This window comes from Perissodus microlepis, chromosome 4 (assembly GCF_051167445.1).
Source record: "Perissodus microlepis isolate ML-2025 ecotype Zambia chromosome 4, ASM5116744v1, whole genome shotgun sequence".
Lineage (NCBI taxonomy): Eukaryota > Metazoa > Chordata > Actinopteri > Cichliformes > Cichlidae > Perissodus > Perissodus microlepis.
The window spans coordinates 1,282,866-1,299,110 of record NC_140464.1 but is presented as its reverse complement, the minus strand read 5'-3'; the positions used below and the strand labels follow the sequence as shown (position 1 = coordinate 1,299,110).

At 43.0% G+C, this 16,245-nt stretch overlaps 2 protein-coding genes across 2 annotated transcripts; both read right to left on the bottom strand.

The window, feature by feature from the left end:
• Positions 1 to 2,364: 2,364 nt before the first annotated feature.
• On the bottom strand, positions 2,365 to 4,702 carry LOC146387932 (GTPase IMAP family member 9-like). Its single transcript, XM_084924831.1, has 2 exons — positions 4,678 to 4,702; positions 2,365 to 3,634 (listed from the first exon to the last, which is right to left on the bottom strand). The coding sequence occupies exons 1-2, from the start codon at positions 4,700 to 4,702 to the stop codon at positions 2,889 to 2,891; spliced, it is 771 nt and encodes a 256-aa protein (XP_084780957.1). The 3' UTR covers positions 2,365 to 2,888.
• A 2,504-nt stretch (positions 4,703 to 7,206) lies between these two features.
• Positions 7,207 to 15,610, bottom strand: LOC146387931 (GTPase IMAP family member 5-like). Its single transcript, XM_084924959.1, has 2 exons — positions 15,467 to 15,610; positions 7,207 to 12,211 (listed from the first exon to the last, which is right to left on the bottom strand). Exons 1-2 carry the CDS (start codon positions 15,519 to 15,521, stop codon positions 11,373 to 11,375), a joined length of 894 nt encoding a protein of 297 aa, XP_084781085.1. The 5' UTR covers positions 15,522 to 15,610; the 3' UTR covers positions 7,207 to 11,372.
• Between the last annotated feature and the right edge of the window lie 635 nt (positions 15,611 to 16,245).

Genomic DNA, 16,245 nt, shown 5'->3' with positions numbered 1-16,245 from the left:
AAGAACGGCTGCTGCTGCATCATCATCCTCATCATTTCTGCTACACTGGCAGGGCTAGGGGCCAGGACTCTCCTCTTCGGGTTCTTGGGGGATGTTGCTAACTCCGGGTCCGATAACAGGCACCACACCCGCAGTAGATGTGCACGGAGTGAGGTCTTGCAGCAAGCTATCAAATACGGTGCATTTCTCGGCTTTTAAAAACAGCCAGACTTTTGACTGCTTCGCCTTGGGCATTTTTAATCTGTAGCTCTGCTCTAAAAGAACGTACGTACCTGGACCCGCCTACTATCCTCGGAAAGGTAAAATGATTGGCTGGAATCCAAAGTGTATCACATCTCAGGAAATAAATCACCAAAATGTGCGCTGCTTTTCAGTCTGGTTACTACCGTTTATGTCAGAACCGGTGCCATAATGACCCATCCCTAGTTTTAACCCAGTCCAGTTTATTACCTATCTGTACGCTGAGGTATTTATAGTCCTCCACATCGACCTGCTGGATCGAAACAGGGGTCACAGGTTTTCCTGGTCCTCCTAAAGTCCACAATCAGTTCTTTGATCTTTGTCACGTTGAGCTGCAGATGATTCTGCTCGCACCACCTGACGTAGGAGTCGACCCTCACTGATGCATCCAACCACCGCAGAGTCATCAGAAAACCTCTGAAGATGGAGGTCTCTGTGCAGGGGCTGAAGTCTGTGGTGGAGAGGGTGGAGAGGGAGGGGGAGAGGATGGTCCCTTGTGGTGCCCCTGTGTTGCTGATTACCTTGTCAGACACACAATGTTGGAGACGCAAATATTGTGGTCTTCCTGTCAGTTAATCAGCAAGCCAGGACACCAGAGAAGCATCCACCTGCATCGCTGTCAGCTTATCATCCAGGAGGGTCGGCCTGATGGTGCTGAATGCACTGGAAAAGTAAAAAAACATGACCCTCCCAGTGCTGCTGGCTGGTCCAGATGGATGTAGACATGATTGAGCAGGTGGATGATGGCGTTCTCAGCTCTGAGGGGGATCCTGATGTGGTCTGACAGATCTGGGGGGTCAGGCAGCAGTGCCACATTTAGCTGATTGACACAGTTGCCACACATTTGTTAATCATCCATCCAACCATTTTCTGCCTCTTCTCCAGGTCCAGATGATGAAGGTAGCAGTCTCAGCAGAGATGCCCAGACCTCCTTAACCCAAGCACTTATTTCTAGGGAGACGCCAAGCTAAGTCACCCAGAGACATCATTTCTTATGTCTTCAGGAGCAGTGTCCTCGGTCTGCCCAGGTGTCTCCTTTCATATGGACATGCTCATAACGCCTCACACAGGAAGCTGCCAGAAGCATCCTCGTCAGGTGCCCAAACCACGTCAGTGTGCTGCTGTTGACTGAACTCCTGACCGCATCACTCCAAAAAGTACGGCCATCCTCCAGAGCAAACTCATTTCTGCCACTTGTATTCACACTTTCATTTCTTCACTACCCAAAGCTCATGAGCACAGGTGAGACCAGGAACAGGTAAACTGACAGCTTTACTTTCACCTCCTTGCTTCACCACGACAGACTGGAGCAGTGTCCACATTACTCCCGCCCTCAGTCATTAACAATGCTCGAACATAATTAACATTTGTTATGTGTGTATGAACAGGCAACAGAGACATCACTAACTCAGCAGAGGTGGTCTCACAAACCTCTGATGCATTTTAGGACCTGAGGCATAAACATGGAGCACTGAGGCTGTTTCAGGTCACAGCAGGAGGACAGGAGCTGAGTCAGAGCCTCGCCTGAATGTCTCTGTCAGTGCTGATAAACTCCACATGATTAAATCTCAGCTGCTGCTGACTCTGAACCGCAGAGCTGAAGAGGATTCGTTGTTTGTGTGTGAGAATTGTTCTTTACAAAATGAATTAAGTCTATAGAAGTGAGGCTAACGATCCAGTCTAATGCATGCCTGTGTGTGTGCTGAGCTGTATGAGCCGTGGACAAGAGGTGAAAGAGGGGCCGTATCAATGCTTTTCAAAATAAGAGAATGTTAGCATTGGTAATACAGCTGCAGCCATAAATACCTGCACATAAAGAGCTCGTTCCTTGATACTTACATCCCAACTAATGCTGGAATAAAGTTGCAGCACTCGGCAATCTAACGTTATAATAGAAAAAAACAGCACACGAGTAGAAAAAGAGTCGGGACAGGTGACATTCAAAAGGCCAATTTATTTTAATTTGGACATTTTATCATTGTTTCTGCAAATTTAACAAACTGTAGAAAAAACATATAAGGAAACAACTTTAAAAAGTCCTGCAGCAGCAGTGGAGCAAAAATGTTCACAGTTTTAATCGATACAAAAGCATGAAAGTAAACTGCCAATGTGTCCGAACCCAACTCCAAAAACATTCAAATGTGAAGAAAAACAGAAGGGGAACATTAAAAGTCTCATGAAGAATACATATGAAATAACGTTTATGGATATTTGCTCATTTTGTATTTGATGATGTCAACACGTCTCAGAGGTACTAAGAGGAAACCGCTGGTTGTCTCGATCAGGGTGAGAGACGCAGCGTCAGAAATAAAAGCTCACCAATCAGCACAAACCTGCATCTACAAACTGGAGAACAATTTCAGAATAATGCTCATCATCAGCTACAGCACAGTGACATCAACACTCAGAGACGCTCTGTGCAACAACATCGTCCATCAGGTTTGGACGCTCGTGATCTTCGGGCAGCGCTGCATTAAAAACAGGGCTGAATGGTTGTTAATGCATCAAAGGATGTTTAATGTCGTTTCTTTCTTCAAACTCAGTCTGAAGGCTTTAAGTCACATAATCAGTTTAAGATAAAGTCTCATGACCCTCGCTGATCCTTTTCATCGTGCTGGATGTTGTAAGTGGCTGTTGCACGGCTACAGTCAGAGCCACTTATCAAACTCCTTCGACAGTGAAGAGTTATATTTAAGCACAGACAGAGTCAGTTCTTCACCCAGCACAGGAGCTAACAAGCCCTTGGCCACAGAGGTCAGTTCCCTGTTTGCAGCACTGACCTGATATGTTGGTTTCAGCCTGTTCTTATGTTCTTCCAACATTTCCTTGGTGTAATATTCTTTGCCCTCTGCCTTGTTAGTTTGCACCACCTGATTGATTTTGTCCACCAGCTCCTTTACCTTTTCAGTTTTCTGCTCTTTTTCACCTTTGTTGTTAAGGACACAGTAGTTCTCTGTTTTAAAACCAACTCTCTGAGTAAACTTTGTTATCTCATCCTCAGCTCCATCTACATGAGTCATCAAGAGGAAAAAGTAAGGCCCTGACGCATCGCCAAACATCTTCTTCAGGACTTCCACTCGTTTCTCGTCTTGTGTGTTATCGCTCTCCCATTTTTGCACATACAGGAACACATGAGGACCCTGATCAGCCTCAAAGATGGATGCAGTGATCTTGCTCAACACTTCCTCTTTTGTAAACTTGGTGTGGCACAGACCAGGAGTATCAACTAAAACCAGTTCTTGGTCTCCAAACTGTGCCGTCTCCGTCTTGCACGGTGTTGTATCTGAGAGAAGGGGGTTCTTCTTCACAGCAGGTTTACCCAGGAACGTGTTGATGGTTGAAGTCTTCCCAGCTCCAGTCTTCCCAACGAGGATAATCCTCAGCTTCTTTTGCCCTGTTTGAGAATTTACACGACATTCATCACACATCAACACTGCAGCAGTCACAGTGTGAACTGATCTAGACAACAACAACTGACATTAGCTTAAATCGTTCCTATTTGCTTACTTTGCTTTTCAAAGACATGATCAGTTAGTCTGGGTTGAACAGCTGACTCCAGGTTTACCCCACACGCCTCCAGCTTTATAGAGTCTCACTGATCTAAACGCTGCTTTGCTGATGACTCGGTGCTCTTTATGTCTAATACTGCAAAACACCTGAAAGGCTTCAGATGGTTTTTAAGGCGTCTCAGTACTGCAGCAGTCACCTGCCATGTGAACCAGGCAGCCATCTATTTAAAAAAAAAAAACCCTTTCAGTATAATAAATGGATAAAAATGAAAGTAAAGTTTTCTTTAAGTATGAAAATAATTTTAGGAGCATTAATGATGTTCACGCCTCCTGGAGCTCTGCCCTGAGAATACAGTTAAACAGCTAAGAGGAAGAAAATGCCTGAAACTAACTATTAAACTACAACCAATGATAGTAAAGCACTCCATTATAAATATAAATAAAAAATGTACATTACATCATGTCAGAAACAAAATGACTTTCTATTTTTGCTGAAACACCAAGTCAGTAAAACATCTGTAAGGGACCTTTGAATGAAACTCTAAACTTTAAACATTTAGTTTAAATCGTGCAGTGAACATCTGCAGCTGTCACCACCTGAAGGCTTTAAACTTCACTGAATTCTCCAGATGAACTGCTGTTCTCTGTGTTTTTGTCTAATAACATGAACAGTATAATGAGCAGCTGTTGTGTGACGGTGGAAGTGTCACTGAATATCGGCAGCATCTGTTGAATGTGACAAGAAAGCTGAGTTTGACTAAAACACCAAAGTGTGTGAGAAATGTAAAGTTACTTTCAAAGTTACAGGTAACTCCACAGGCTGACAGTTAACATACATGAACGTAAACCTGGAAATATTAGTCTGAGGAAGAGAACGAGTCCTCGCTCTGCTGTTTCATCCAAAAGCTCAAATATAAAACGTTCTTACCATCATTTGCATGTTTGCCGGCCATCCTGCCTGCTAGATGTGGTTGGTGGACAGTCATGAGTGGGTCCTCTTCTTTGTAACTTCATGTTTTTATAATAACGCCTGTATAGTTCCCTCCCCTTGAACACACATCACCAAACCGGTTTCCGAAAGAGCCGTCCAATCACAGAGCACGAGTCAGAATGAGATGCAGACTCAAGGACCAAAAAAAGAAAGGTTCAACCAACAGGGTGCTGGGGTTTTTCACTTATTAAAATTCAATTAGTTTAATTATCTTTAAGAAAGTGCGACGTGGTATCTAAAACAGTGTATACAAAAAAGATGATGACAGGACCTGAAAATAAAATGAAGCCGTTAACAAAGATCCTGCGTAGAGCTACCTGTGGATGTTCCAGGTCAGTAATCAGACCAGAAAACGCTCAGACAGGTGGATGGTGCCACAGGTAGCCGCTAGCTGTCTTCTAGGCTTCACCTCAGCTAACTGGAGTCCCTGAACTAGATCTCTGCACCGTGTTTGTGCTGCTGGAGCATTTTCATTGCTATGACACATCGTCTGTGAGGTTACTGTACTAACAGACCTTCTAAGAAATCTGAGCTTCAGTTTTGTGAGTGAATTTCCAGGACTTTTATTGGAGGTTATATGTTATTATAAACTAACAGCTGCAGCTTCAACAATCAAGCTGTTCTCAAACCCTTAAACTCTTTTATCATTAATGACTGAGAAAAGTTGTGGGTCGGAGTGTGGGCGTGAGCTATTTTGGTTTTTGAAGTGAAAATCTTTGACAACCTCTGATTACAACAGCAGCTACATCAGTGTGGTTGAGGTAACACTTTAAGAATCACAGCTTTAAGGCAACGCTTAAATCACACGTGCTTCCCTGTGATGCTCAGAGGAGCAGTGAGCCGTCCTGACTGAGCGCGCTCCTCTCCTCAGTTCTGATAACCCCCTCCTCTCTGATGGTCCAGCTCCTCCCCAGCACTGAGCCCGCCTCCTGGTTTGAGGATGTTGGACTCTGAGGAGCAGTGCAGCTGTTTGCTGAGCGTCTGCCCTCTGGTGGCCACAGGAGAAACTACACCTGCTGGTCTGTCTGGGTTTGAAACGTCTGACACAGGCTGAGGTTAAAGGGTGAAGTGACCTGAAGTGTCTGCAGCCACGATGAGAGCTGATCCACATCAGCTTTACACTCCAAGACTCACAGTCTGAAGACAGCATCTGGTTAAGTTCAGCTCGATGTTCTCCAGACCCAGCTGTGAGCATCAGTGTGATGGATCCATCACAGTGTGAATCACCTGCAGCAGGTTCATGGCTGTGACGCAGAGGAGCAGAAAGCAGATGTTTGGTGTATGCTGATCTTTGATCTGTTTCTGATAATTCGCCACAAAGTGCATTCTGGGTAAACTTTGAACACTCATATCAGCATGTGGGATAGTTTTCTGCTCAGAACAACTTAGAGCAAATAGAAAGGTGTCCTTTTACCTGGATTTGATGCAGGATCACCTGAGTCAGAATGATTTTATTATATCATCATATTTAAACTCTGAATGTGACGTCACTGGTGGTCACATGCTCTCTTTAACAGTTTGGATCAAAGGTCCTGAAGAGTTTTTTTTAAATCCTTGAAGTTTCTGGATCTCAGAGGCTCTCGGGATCTGAGTTTTTATTTATTCAGGCTTTTATCTCTTAATAGCTGTTATATAAAATAATACTTTACATAATTCAAACAGCTATAATTTAATATATCATATGAACACAATTTATAATTTATTAAAGATGATTGTAAAATAAGGTGAAGCATGTTATAGCGAGGGACCACTGTACACATGAAACAGAAGACTATCAAAATAAAACAGGAAGTGCAAACACTCAGAATAAGTCCTAAGACCCGGGACCAAGTGTTTTCTGTCCGTTTCCTGACCCTGGACCGTGAATGGAGGGAAGATCAGCGCTCTTCATGCTCTCAGCAGACCTGATTGTGTGTTGCAGTCTGGGCCTGTCCTGCTTCCGGCTGAGCCAGACAGTGATCGGTGTGCACAGGACTGACTGCATGATGGCTGTGTAGACGACGACCAGCAGGTTGTGGCAGGTTGTACTTCCTGAGTTCCTGCAGGAAACACAACCTCTGCTCGGCCTTTGTCCAGACAGAGTCTATATTTGTATCTTTGTATTATTGTAGGCTCTTTACATTATAAAGTGCTTTGACGCAACTGTTGTTGTGAATTGAAATAAATTGAAAAAATGACATTGAATTGAGTGAATCCAGCCTGGTGTCCGGTCAGACCTGCTGACAGTGTTTCACCTTCAGGGCTGTCTGACTCTCACAGCTGCTCTGCTGCAGCTCTGACAGGCTGAAGCTGGAGGCTGTGTTTCCTCCCCTGAGCAGCAGAGGGCAGCGTTTCACTGAACAGCCCGGCTTCACAGCTTCACCTCTGAGACTCTGCTGTGAGTAGAAACATGTTCAGTTTGTTTCTGCTGGGATGTTTTACTGTCTTCGTGCTGAATGGAGCTCCTGCTTCACTTTGTGAGTCACAGTTTGGTCCGTCAGTCAGCTGCAGATGATTTTATATCCATGTAGAATCAGACACTTTAAAGCTTTCAGTGAAGTTGTTTATGTTTCATTTTCTCAGTAAGGTTCAGATCTGTCAGTGTTCAACTATCCTGTGCATGTGTATGCACTCATTCCTGTTTGATGTGTCTAATTATTGAAGAATAAACTGTTCACATCAAACATTTGTGCTCAGTGGTTCAGGTGCGCTTGAAGGTTGGAGTTTATCTCACTGCCAAGCCTGGTGGGTTGACACTTACTGGGGATTTACACCAAAGCCTGACAGGACACGCTGGGAATGAATACCAAAACGATGAGTTGTTGATTGGGTTGTGTTTGTGTCTGAGAGAGGTAGAGATATCTGTCTTTCCAGAGAATAGTGGTGTGTGAGAACAAACCGCAGCCCCGAGACGGGCAGATCCTAGAACCAGGTTGAGGTGCTTCCATAGCAGCACTCTGAGCTGTGAACGATACAGGTCAGCCCGTCCAGTCTCCCAGAGGAGGACATCTGAGAGCGTTCTCCTGTGGAGAGCTCCTGGAGCTCAGAGACGATCAGGACACAAAGAGAAGAAGACGTCTGTCTTTCAGCAGGTTATCAAGAACCTACTTCTGTTTTATTACATGCACGAGGTTATACAAAGGCAACAAGTGAAACAAGTCTGACATGTACAGGAGAATGACCTTTGACCTGAGCAGAGAGAACACAACCCCCTGGAGTCACTGAATTAACCACACCCTGATTTCTCCATCAGCCTGTTTTATACCACATCAGTGCCCATAGCAACCACTTAGCAACCACATTTCCTGTCTCCATCTCTGATCTCGGTCCATCTATGAGACGGACATATTCCTCTGCTAACACAGGGAGATGTCTGCAGACTCGTCCCACTGTCTGTCTGCATGTTCACATGTTTGCTGCTCAAAGGCACAAGGTCAGGACTTCCTGTACAACAAGTTCAGGCACAAAATCCAAAGCAGAGCTGGTACTTAGTACAACACACAATAACAATAAAAGTCAGACATCATTTAGACTGTTTACCAAACTCCTCAGCACGAGCCTGTGGGTTCACATCAGGACAGATGTGGCTGTGATTATATGTGCTCATGCTCTGGACTACAAAACATGCTGTAACATATACTGATACAAGAGTACAAATACTGGATTACATGTGTATAATTATTATATAATATGAATTCCCCATAGAACTCCTCGTGGTCTACAGTTTCTAGTTAGTGCTGTCAAAATTAACGCAATAATGCAAATTAATCCGCCATCACGGTCAATGCGATTGACATTTTTAACACTATTAACCCATCTGCTGTGCAGAATGACTGAAAATCCCTGAAACGTTTCTGTCAACATTTTATCGTTTGAACTACAGCTGGTTAAAATTGGAAATAAAGCGCTGTAGTGTATCGTCCACCTGGCCTAAACAGCATGTTTTTAAAGGAGTTCAGTGACTTTTTATCCTCGACTTTGAAGCTGTCCAGACTGGTTATAGTCGGGGATTTTAATATACACACTGATGATGACTCTGACCTGTTTGGCAGAGGTTTCCTTAGAGTCATGGATTCTTTTCTTTTTACACAGCATGTGTCTGGCCCTCTGCCTTTGATACTGTGGACCATCATATTCTGGTAGATCGGCTGAGACACTGGGTGGGTATATCAGGGTCTGCTTTGGACTGGTTCAAATCTTAATCATGAACGATCCTTTTCTGTGGCTACCTCGAAGTACAGTTCCTCTTCTACTTTTCTTGCTATGGTGTGCCACAAGGTTCAGTTTTGGGGCCTTTATTGTTTTTGTTGTATTTGCTCCCTCTTCAGCACTTATTGAGCACTTTTAAGGACATTTCCTATCACTGCTATGCAGATGATATTCCGTTATATATCTCCAACTTTCTTTAACTAAATGAGGAGAAGACTGAAGTCCTCATTTGTGCTCCTAAAAAAAAAAATTGTACCTAGTATTATGGAAAACTTGGGTCCACTTGCTACATTTGCTAAACCTTTTATCAGGAACCTTGGAGTAACTATTGACTCAGCTCTGACTTTGGATGCCCATGTAAAATCTTTGGTTCGCTCCTGTTTTTATCACTTGAAAAACATTGCTGAGTCCCATTGTATGAATTAGAAATTGTCATTCATGTATTTGTTCATGTACTTTGTTTATTTGTTTATATAAAGCCTATTTGGAGGATCTGCAAGTCGTTCAGAACGCTGCTGCAAAGCTTCTGACCAAGTCCTCCAAGTCCTCCTATGTCACACCCCTGCTGATCCAGCTGCACTGGCTCCCCGTTAAATTCAGAATCCACTTTAAGGTTTTGACCTTGACTTTCAGGGCTCTGCATAGACAAGCACCAACATATATCAGTGAACGTCCATACATTCCCAGCAGGTCCCTGAGGTCATGTGATCAGGGCTTGCTGGTTGTCCAACACACGAGGCTGAAAACAAAAGGCGACAGAGGTTTTGTAACTGTGGCCCCAGACTGTGGAACTCTCTCCCTTTGAGCCTGAGATCTGTGGAGGCTTTTAAAAAACAGCTAAAACAGAAGTGGAGGAGGCAAGAAGAATGAGTTGAGTAAAGTTTGACTTGTTTTGATTTGTTTTGTTTTGCTTAATGCGCCTTATAATCCAAAAAATACGGTAACTTCTACCTTGCTTTAGCATGTCCAGAAGTCCAACTTTTTGTGTGATGGTTAGCATCTTCCTCTGCCTTTTGAGTGCTACCGCAGGTGCCTTGCAAGGCATGGAGAAAACGTCAGTACTGCACTTCAGAGTCACACTGCTAAGGATCGATGTAGTGATTCTGTACTGTACAGGAGAGAGGGCACGGAGGAGATGGACAATGGTCTACAGTCGATCAGGACGCAGAACACAATGATACAAAAAAAATTATGCAAAAGTGCACACAAAAAATCAGCGAAACAGCGAGGCCGCGAAAGGTGAACCGTGTTATAGCGAGCGACCACAGTATGAGTAAAATTAGCATTGCCATAAGAGTGCATATTACATATTAGAGTATAGGTAATGGATTATATATTTCTATACAAGTTCAGGCACGAAAACAATATATATCATATATATCTATATACAGGTTTAAGACACCGAAGTGTTTCCATCCACAAACATGTGAAAACCGTCTGCACTGAAGCTGAAGCACACATTTGCATTTGTATCAGGAAACAGTCCTGTAGAAACTCCTAAAGTGAGAACATGGAGTTTATCCAGGAGAACAAACACAAGAAAACCCCGAAACCCAAAAATCCTTTAAAATGAGAACAAACTGTATGAATGTAGAACAGAGTCTGTGACGCCAGCAGGATCTAATCTGATCAAACTGATAGATTATCGATCTGTCCAACACACAAAAAGACATTTAAAGACATTACTGTGTGTTATCTCACAGATCACCACTGGATGTGAAAGCAGTCACAGGTTAATGAAGATAAAAGTTCACTTAACATCCAACAGGTCACTGCAGCAGATCCAGAGTTGGGCTTCACCTGTTTTTATCCTGTTTCAGTTGTTTCAGACTCACAAGAGGAAACATCGTAAAGCCAAAATATTAGAAACATCATCTGAATCTGACATCTTCTAGTTTTTTTATTAACATGTGGCTCATACAAAACCTGAACCCTAAACTCTGGTGACCTGGTGAATGTTCAGTTGTAAATAATAATGTACAATGATGATGTGTTCATGTACAAAAAGCTCCCATCTGGCAGGGTGGTGGAGGAGTCCCACAGCGTGGAGCTCAGAGCCTCCAGTCATTCAGCTGCTTTTGGAAACTCGTACAATCGAGCTCTGAGACGTCAGCAGCAAATCCAAACACCGCGGTCGTTCTCCTCCTCATCACTCTCTGCTGAGCGCCTCACAGACTTTCTTTTAGATGCTCTAACACAGCTAAACATCTGGTTCTGGTCAGGTTTCCAGACTGTCCACTTCCTGTGATATATTCACACCTGACATGAGTCATTATTATGAGACATTGTCTCCTGTGAGTGGTACTTTCATCAGGTGGAAACCTGCTTCCAAATGGAAAGTGATGTTCTGTTTTAGGTTTGTTTCCCAGTAATGAAAGTATCCAGTAATCGTGTTGCTCTCCCCTCCGCCAACACCGAAGCGTCCATGGTAGTTAGTACTTATTTCACTGTAAACTACTCTTGCAGCATTTCTCGGTGAGCATTTTGGCCTTCATTGCTAAAGCTGTTGTTCCCATCGACAGTACTGAACCCCCTAAAGCTCCCAGTAAAGCTCCCGATGTAGACGTCAGCTCACCACCTCCAAGTAAATATCCCCCCACAGATCCCAAAATGATTCCCACCAATCCAGTCCTTTCCAGAAGCGCACGCCTGCCTGTTGTTTCTGCTGTTTTTGGTTTTTCGTCCTGCTCGTCCGGTTTTCCAGCCTCTTGGAGCATGTCAGGAGTGTAGAAGTAATCTTTTCCCATCGGTGTTATCTTCTTCAGCAGCTCGGTGTCCTGAGCAGGACTTTTGTCTTCAATGTTAAAAGCAAAATATCTCCACTGGCACTGCTCAATGAGTTTCCTGAGGTGCTCATTCTTTTTCATGCCCACTTTTATGTTAGCTTCATACTCTTTATTTCCATTTATATGGGTGAACACCACTGTTGTGTAGGCCAATGCACGTCTGCCAAAGGTGCGCACAAAAACCTCCAGTACCTCTAATTCTTCAGAAGTGATTATATCGAACCTCAGCACCAGCAGGAACACATGAGGACCAGGACGGGCAAGATCAATGGATCGCTTGATCTCGTTCACCAGCTCATCTTCATCTTTTCCAGGTTTAAACAGACCTGGAGTATCAACAACAACCACTTTTTGACCTTCCACAGTGCTGTGGGATTTCTGTGTGCGATCTTTGGACGAATCCTTTGAGGTGAAAGTCTCTGTGTTCCCCATGATGATGTTTCCTAGAGTACTTTTACCAACCGAGGTCTTCCCAAACAGCACGATCCTCAGGTCATCTGTTGGAAGAATATTAGTATGTGAGAACTGTCCCAGTCACGATCTCTTACAGCACTGACATAAATCATAAAGCAGCTGCGAGGAAGGAAATATAAAACATGAAGGCAGGAGGAATGAACAATCAGCATTTATTAACAAGGAAACACAAAGTCTAAGGAGCTTAGAAATCCTCAAAAGAGGATCCTCTCTTTCGAGGATGCCAATGTTCATATTTTGGACAGAGAGGACAGATGGTTTGAAAGAGGAGTGAAAGAAGCATCTATGTCCACTGTGAGCGACCATCTTTGAACAGAGGCGGGGGTTTACGACACCAACTGTCTGCCATCTATAATCCAGCTTTGAGTCCCCTCCCCAGACGCCTTAACGCCCACTCACATCCTGGGCCATCTGACCTCAGGAAATCACATGATAAGGTGGGGCCAGGTTTCACAATGAGCTCACCTGAAACCCTGGCTGATTGTGACCCACACCTGTTTTCACACCTTTGCTCATGTGATTAGGTAGAGGATCATTAGGTCACTCCCACTGGACTTAAATCTGGGACTCTCCACCATTTTACCCTAGAACTGAAGAACCTTCTCGGATGAGAGGTGAAACGTCTTCAAGCAACTTAAGAAAGTCCAGAAGCTTTTCTTTCTAAGCTCCTTAGAATACGATGACTTTCACAGACAAGGAAACACAAAATCTTTCAGCAGAGACACAAAAAAAGATTCCCCAAAATTCAGAGTGGGAAACCACAGAGTGCAAGATGAGGATCAAAGATCAGGATACAGTGTTCTCTCTCGTGCCATCTCATGTTTCGGAAGAACAACCTCTTGACTCTCAAACGTACCTTCTACTATCTTTGGGTCTGTTTTTCAGATCTGGGACTGAGGAGCAGACTGAGAGATACGTGGATATATGATATGTATATGAACATACTAGAATGTTCATATACATATCATATGGTAATAAACTGAAAAAATATTCTCTTAAAATGTGTAAAAACATCAGTTTGTGCTGAAGAGAAGTGAACAACCTGTAGCTACAGCTGTAAAATAAATGTAGTCCTTGAGTAAAAGGTAGAGAAGGGAAATGTTAAGTAAAGGGGTCTTTTTACATTAGAAAACATAGCTAATAACCAGAAGTGTAGCACTGCCTGAGCTCATACAGGGGTGTGAAGAAGTCTTTGCCTCCTTCTTGATTTCCTTGTTTTTTTGAATATTTATCACACTTGAATGTTTCAGATCATCAAACAAATTCAAATAGTAGACAAAGATAAGACAAGTGAACACAACATGCAGCTTCCTAATAAAGGTGTTTATTATTAAAGATAATCCAAACCCGTATGGCCCTGTGTGAGCGAGCGATGGACCCATAAACCTAACACTTGGTTGGGCCACCCTTAGCAGCAACACTGCAATCAAGCCTTTGTGATAACTGCCAATGAATCTTCCAGCACTGTGGAGGAGTTTTGGCCCACTCATCTTTGGAGGGTTTTTGAGCATGAACCAACTTTTTAAGGTCATGCCACAGCATCTCAATCGGATTCAGGTCGGGACTTTGAGGTCACTACAGAGTCCTGCTGCAGAACCCAAGTGTGCTTCAGCATGAGGACAAAAAGGTGTGGCTCTAATCAGGAATGGATATAATCAGAGTTTGGAGAAACCTGGAGTCGGGATTAATTTCCTGGTCAAGTAAAGTTAGCTGACTTAAAGCTAGCAAAGCATGCTGCAACCAGCAACTCTAAGCTGCTGATTAATATTCTGATGTTTTCTCTTTTTTTTTGGGTGGTGGGGTCCAACCCGGGCTTACTGGGCTTAAGCCCGGGTAATCTTATCAGAAGCCCGGGGTCTTGGAGTGTAATTTGTTTCATAGTTAGATGCCTGACTGACAACTGTATAAAACAAAAACTACATGACGCACAGTCGTAAATTCCCCCTAATTTTAGTATGATCCGAGCTCAGGCACTGGGCGACTGAGCACTTACACATGTGAGCGAGGGGGGAGAAGCTGCTGCCTGCGGGTTTGCTGCAGACAGAGGAGAGCTTAGTTTGACCAGGTACCAAAGCAAATCATTCCTACTGTACAAATAATGTAAATATGACGGTGTAGCACAAAAGATTGATATCAAACTGATCACTTGACCCATATTAGGTTACTTGTTCTTCGAGTGAATCAACAAACGGCGAAATGAAAAGCCGAACAACAACAATGCTGTTTTTTAGAGAGTCTTAGCTTACATGTGTGTTTATTTCACATTTTCTGTTGTTACCCTCCACGGCTAAACAAAGCACTCTAAACCGGTTTCAGTTATGTACTGATGGACACAAAGGAAGTTAGCTCGCTAGCTTCCATCTAAATACAATATAGCATGTCCTGACTGAGGGGGTTTGCAATCCCTGGGCTGTAGCTACATCGTAAGGTTAAAACTGAGCTTAAATAAATGATTAGCGGTAATAAAAGCCGAGGGAGGTCAACAGTGATCACTGACTGTTTTAGGAGCTTTTTGATATTAAATAGAAGAAAATACAAAACATTAAACATGGTAACAACACAAAAGCCATATTAAACACAGACTACTTTAGGCCCGGAAGCAGGATTCGTCACGTCATCACTTAAAGACTGGATAGGGCTAAGCCCCGGGTGTATAAAATGGAGGCGGAGCCAGCCATTTTATACACCCGGGGCTTCCAGATTTCTTTATTTGAAAATGACCAACGAGAGCTGACTTTATCACCTGATGATGATTTTACAGCTCATCAATAGTTTTTCTATAAAATGAAAGGATCTGATTATTGAACAACTTTGTTTTAAAAGTGCGATAAAAATATTCACATTAAAAAAACAGAAACTGTTTTATTTCATGAGCAGATGATACATTTAAAACTTTTATTAATATCAACTCATCAGCTCAGAGTTTTATAAAACTTGAATAATTATATATTTATAATTTCTATTATTGACTCAAATATTAAGAGTCATATGAGATTCATTTGGTTATTTTCCTCTTATCTGTGATATAAAATCTTTACAGCTTAAAAAAACAAATGATTTCTTTGAGTGCAGCTTGGTGCTAATCAAGCTTTAAATTGAGATTCAATGATCAAACCTAACATGTGTGAACTAAAAACACATTTCAGACTGAAACTGAAATCGTGTCCCAGTGATTTAAGCAAAGAGCTGCTCCTGTTTCATGTTTCAGGAAATAATGACTGTCCCAAAACTCAAAGCACACACCAGCCTGAGGATCACTGCAGGACAAATACACTCACCCATGGGCTGTGGATCAATCAGTACCTTGGTCTCCAATGCAGTACGACCATCCATGTCTTCTTCTGACTATTTACATTTCCAACTCACCTCTATATTCGAGTCTGCTCCTGGTTCCCGCCCCTAAACTTCAGCTGTCCAATCAGAAGTCCGGCTGAAAGAAACCAATCAGAAGGCTGAAAAAAGTGCATCATCAGAGTGCATTTCCACAGGTCTGCCTCCCCACACTTAACCTTCTGAAGACAACAGGAAAGATCGCAATAAAACAGCATTAATGTGTTTGTTATTCAGATCAAACATGTCAGGATGAGATGAACCATCAGCACTGAAGCACCAAAACCTGCAGTTCCTCTAATGTCCAGCAGAGGCTCCTGCACTGACTCAGTCCCATAGCCCCCATGGTGAAATATCCAAGTTTACAGTGGAAATAAGCATGTGTCTGAACTGGACCTCTCCTCTGTGCTTTAGAGAATTTTTGCTCTAATTGTGTAATCAATAATTTGGCTGCTGTGTGTTTAATTGTGCCAATAGGGTGAGCTGCAGTTTTGGGGATTGGAATTCTTATTAAGCACAGTTTAGCAGGAATCTGGGCCTGTGTAACGCACCTGAAATGCATTTTTCTGGAATTTTTGGTTATTGTTCCTTTCCTCACTGTTTAAATAAACGCACCATTGAAACTATAGATCGTTCATTTCTTTGTTAATGGCCAAACTTACAAAATAGATTCAAATAATTTTTCCTGACTGTATACTGAGAGCGTCTGGCAGAGGCTGCTGTCGGG

Excerpts from the sequence above, each read along its gene's own strand:
- LOC146387932 (XM_084924831.1), bottom strand. The coding sequence starts at position 4,702 with ATGGCCGGCAAACATGCAAATGATG. Across the intron at positions 3,635-4,677 it reads CGGCAAACATGCAAATGATG|GGCAAAAGAAGCTGAGGATT; the intron begins GTAAGAACGTTT and ends ATTCTCAAACAG.
- LOC146387931 (XM_084924959.1), bottom strand. The coding sequence starts at position 15,521 with ATGGATGGTCGTACTGCATTGGAGACCAAGGTACTGATTGATCCACAG. Across the intron at positions 12,212-15,466 it reads GATTGATCCACAGCCCATGG|ATGACCTGAGGATCGTGCTG; the intron begins GTGAGTGTATTT and ends TTCTTCCAACAG.